The 5,105-nt window shown below is 43.4% G+C and overlaps 1 protein-coding gene across 1 annotated transcript in view; it reads right to left on the reverse strand.

Moving 5' to 3' along the window:
* Dok6 (docking protein 6) overlaps positions 1-4,154 on the reverse strand; it is a 450,168-nt gene extending 446,014 nt beyond the window's left edge. Inside the window, exon 1 of the mRNA XM_031366232.1 lies at positions 3,343-4,154. Within this exon, the coding sequence (XP_031222092.1) occupies positions 3,343-3,408 (66 nt within the window). The 5' untranslated portion in view covers positions 3,409-4,154. The remainder of the gene's footprint in view (positions 1-3,342) is intronic.
* Positions 4,155-5,105: the final 951 nt, after the last annotated feature.

Genomic DNA, 5,105 nt, shown 5'->3' on the forward strand with positions numbered 1-5,105 from the left:
GGGGGAGGCAACAGGGGTTTGTTTTTGTTGTTTTTGTTTGTTTCTTTGTTTTTTGGAGGGGAAAATGGAAATGGAGAAATTCGCATGTAAATAAAGAAAATATCTAAAATAAAAAAAAAGAATATGAGTGTTGTCAAAGATCAGAAACACACACATTCATAAAAACAAAAAAATGTACAGAATTTAAATAAAGTACTAACATTTACATTATATAGTAAATTCACATTTATAAATTTTACCTATAAAATTCAGTGCTTTAACAAACATTTGAAAAGAAACATGGTGAAGGTTGGGGAAACACTCATATTTATTTCTCAAAATAATGTTTATGTTTTGGGAATGTAACTCAATTAGTAAAATTCTAGTTTGACATCACAGAACCTTGAACCCTGAGCATTTGATTGTGCAAATAAGTAGATAATCTATTAAAGAACATGGGGAAAGCCATCCAGCAACTATAACATGGAACCAACATAACCAAAGAGCAAAAAACTGCCTTAGCCTTTCCCTCAGCCTAGTGCTAAGCCCTCATTTAGAGTAGAAAGGGGTGTGATAAAATATTTTCTCAAGAAATGTGTTCTTATGCCACAGGTATGCAGTATGCAACTGTCCACCTACACTGAGTAATTTTCAAAGGGATTTTATAAAATTTGATTCCTGAAAGTATGACTTCTTGTAATTTATCAAATATCAACACAAATTCAATTACAATTATATGTTAAAATAGAGTGGCCATTATAAATCCCATCAGAAGCATCATATATCACTAGAATTTCAAATAGTTTGCTTGGAAGATTGTGTAGTTTTGAGTTCATAAATTAGAAACATATACCATTAATGGTGAAAATAAACATCAATGACTATCCAGTTTTTATTTCTATGATTTTTGGCATGATGATATGTTTAAATTCTTCAGTGCATGCACATTTTTAGTTACTTAGGGTTTTACTATTTCATGGTACAATATCAAGTTTTGTCACTTCAACTTATTGTTTTGAATTTAAGACTATCCTAACAATAAATATATATTATGAAGTTTCTTTAATAAATTATGTTTTCTAAAATGGTTAAGAATATATAAAAGTAAAAGGTTTCAGACATTAGATGTTAAAGTTCACATTCTTCACACAGAAAAGTAAAAATAGTTTGTACATAGTTACACTTTTAATGTTTATAAAGAAGTCTGTCCTTTAAAAAAAGTTTAAATAGTTGGTTTAGTAAAAGATTCTTTGCTCTAAATATACATGAGCACACATGGTTAGATGGAAATGGTGTTCTAGAGAGACATTTCACAGGCTTTTAATGCTTAGTTACTCTGCAGGCAGTTGGTGGCCTTTCCATAGACTTTATTGTGTAACTAGGCTACATATCCAGGTTTTATAGTATAAAATCCTAGATATCATAAATGGAGGAAGGGGATAAACCATAGGAACTATTCTATGGAGAAGAATCTCTAGTTATCAGCCCCAATTTTCTTGACTTATAGAAGAAACAAATTTCACTAAGATGGGGGAGGGGGGCCTTAGTTCTTCCATTAGTTTATACATTCAGAAGACTCAGATAAAACTTGAATTTAGTAGGAATGGAGAGACGGGTAAGTAATAAGAACCATATCAGAGCAGAGGGAGTCAAAGGCCAAGAAAAGCAGACTCCAGTCCAACAGGACTTCTATCTAGCCTTTCTTGGCTGACAGCTTGGTTCACAGATAGGATCTCTGTGAAGAGCAACTGGCTCCTTGGTAACTGCAGGTTTTCACCAGGTCAGCCTCTATCTCTGGGGGGTGGGGAGGGATAAGGCATAATCTTCTATTCAAGAAAAGCCCTTCAAACTTTGTCCCTCACTTCCTTGAGCAGATGAGGAGCTGAGGTGGTGGATAGGAATGAGGGATGTTAATTTTGTTGTCCTAGCTTGCTTTTCATTTCTTGCTTGTTAAGCATCCTTGATTTAGTAATCCGCTTAAGTTTCAGAAGGAATCCCTATGTTTTGGTCCTGTCTGTCTTCAGTGAGAATGACAGAAGAGGCAGCATAAGAGGCAGCTTGCTGTCTCCATCACTTGCCTCCAGCTAAAGGTTCATAAATAATTTCAGAATTCTAGGATGAACTCCCTTCTTTCCCTAGCTGCTCTATACCTTTCTTCAAGACCCAAAGGCACATAGCTTTTATTTGCAAGTTTAAGATTCCCCCCATTCTATGCATAAATTTAGCACCACCATTCTCCCCTTCTTTCCTTTCCTTTCTACAAGTTGCAGAGTTCACTCATCCAGTAGAAAAATCCAGAACTTTCAACCACCAAGCCAGGATTCTAGAAAGTCTCAGGTAGGAACTTGTGAACTCAGGAGGGCAAAAACAATAGGCAAACCCTCTCTTGAACATTGAGTTGAATTTCCCTTTCCTCTTATGGCCAGGTGAACCTGGGCTTGCCATCATGGTCAGTTGTAGACTTGGGGACGCCTCCTGCAAGTTAGTCCGCTCTCATTCATATCTATCAGATCTGGACAGTTCCTCCCCACATGTCCGCCCATCCTTTACTGTTCATTCCATCTTTATCCCAGGTCTTTTCAGGACAGTCCCTTTAAAAATACCGATCGAATCACCAAAGTTTTGTCTTTCCTCTCCCTTCCCGGCGTGGTCTATACTGTTATCTCCTGAGTCAGACCAAATATCTCTCAAGAAGAAAGTAAGATTCCATAAACTTTGCCTCCACGGACTTTTCTGCAATGGTGGGCGAGAGAGTACACCAACGCACACTTGCCTACACATTGGGACAAATACACATGTCCGGGAAATTAGTGGGTAAGGCAGCCAGACTATGGGCATCTATTAAGGGCACGTTAAAGTCCCTGCTGTAGCCAAAAGGAATGCGCTGCGCTGATGAGGCATCAAAGGAGAATTTCGAAACGGGCTTGGAGAAAGAGAAAAATGGTGAATCTAAACACCCAGAGAAAGACACCTTTTACACCTGCTGTCAGCACAGGGCAGTTTTCCCGAGTCACACACTTTTGAGAGAAATCGCTGTAGGTTGCACCGAATGTAACAAATCTCTACTGCTCATATATCTTTGGAACTGACAATCCCTGTGTTCTATTGGACTTCTGGCTGTGGTTACCATGAGCCCAGCGCACTTGAAGATAGGGACCTAGGCGCTCCAGAGCCCTCACTTCCCTTGCGTGTGCAGAGTACCTCAGGCAGGTGCCAAGCTCTGGTCGGGTCAAGCAACAAGCGGACTATTTGGGCAAGGCAGGTTGCCCTGTTACCCACGCGGGTCACCTCTCCCCGCCCCCATCCCCAGCAGCCCTCCTGGCCGCAGGAGCAGAGAAGGAGAAAGCCGAGTTAACCACTCACCCCTAGCTTCCTGCTGCGGATTTTCACGTAGCCCTGCTTGACTATGTCGTTAAAGTTGGAGGCCATGGCCAGCGCGGTCGGGCTCCTATGCTGGGCGATCCGCTTCCCGGAGTCGACAACCGCTGTCCCCCGCACGGTCCACGCAGGTCTCGCATCCAGCCGGCCGCCGCCAGCAGTCGCGCCGCCGCTGATTTCTCCCCAGGCTCCTGCTGGCGCGGACACGGGGTCGATAGCTGGGCCGCCACACACGGAGACTGGGGATCCGGGCCCGGAACTACTCAGCAGCACCAGCACCTCGCGACCGGTCGTCACCTTCGCCCCCGGTCACAAGCGGAGCACCGAGACCCGCGCCACCGCCAGCTGTGCCCCCCCCTCCTCGCCGCCGCCCCCGGCAGCACCCACAGGCTGGCGCCTCACTCGGCGGCGCACAGCTGGCCGGAGCGCACCATCGCGGCTCCCCGGCGCGGAGGAGGGGGAGGGACGGCGGGGCGGGCCGTTGCGCCCGATCAGCTCCCTCCCCCTTGCCCGCTGGGTGGCAGGGCTGGAGGATGCTAGCAAGATGCACTCCATCACTCTCTTCTTGGGCAAGGATCTCTGCCTGCCACCCGCGCCTAGGATATGGCTCCCACAGTAGCCCTGTGCTGGCACCACTCGCCCAGGCGTGGATTCCTAAGGACAAGGCTCCTCATTCCACCGCTGTTAATCTCGCCTTCCCAAACTGGGCAGTGTGGACAGAGCAGTGGGGGGAGACTTCAAAGGTTCGCAAAAGGCAAAGAGAAGCTAGACAATTGTTTATTTCAGAGATGGTGTAATAATACATTTTTAGTTCTAGGCACACGTGGCTTTCCCCTGTCTTTGCCCTGTTGGGAAGTGTAAATCGAAGCCCTTCCTGGTGCACACACAAAGAGACCAACCCTGCGCATGTGTCTAATCCTCAGGCTGCTGAAGTCAGAAGGAATCCTGGAGGCAGCAGGTCGCAGATGTCCTCTACAGAAAAGACTTGTGATGCCTGGATTGACAATCGCGTTTTGGTTAACTAGGGCTCAATGTGCTACTGGCATTTCGTCTATTCAGGAAATAAAAGGTAGAACGGTGATCCATGGATGTGCTGAAATGTCCAACTTGTAAAAAAACAAAGGAATGAACTTTCTCCTCTTAATCTACGAAAACATACTAAAATACATATATAAATTATAGACAGAATTTTAAAGTTACATTGTTTTAGGTGGTTCAAGGGAAAAGAGCATTGAATATTGGCTGGAAGAAATTTATGGATTTTTAACTATAGTAAAGAATATTTACAGCTTAAGTAGCTATGAAGATTGATAGTTAAGAAAAAAAAGATGTGCAAAGACTTCTTCATTAGTGAGGAATTCGTATTTAATGGATTTTCATAAGACTACATTTAATTCTGCTTACTTCACAAGAAGTATTTTTCTAGGTTCTCATTTGAATGGTCTTATTTCTATTTGCATCATAATTCCTTAACAAAGGTACAAAGCTACATTTGAGGGGAGAAAAAAAAATGAAAGCTTTGAGAACAAGGTTACATGCCCTTCATTCTCAGCCAAAAGGGCAGCTTTAGTTGGCACAGGGGAGATGCTAGTCCCACCCTTACCAAGAGGTCCCATTTAAATCAGTACCCAAGATGCATCCTAACATACCATAGCAGTATACATCTAGTCTATTTCATTTATAGGGTGACTCTCCTCCCCTCTATTCGCCTTTTACCCCCTGCCCCATGTAAGGAAACTGCAATATAG

This window comes from Mastomys coucha, unplaced genomic scaffold, assembly GCF_008632895.1.
Source record: "Mastomys coucha isolate ucsf_1 unplaced genomic scaffold, UCSF_Mcou_1 pScaffold13, whole genome shotgun sequence".
NCBI lineage: Eukaryota > Metazoa > Chordata > Mammalia > Rodentia > Muridae > Mastomys > Mastomys coucha.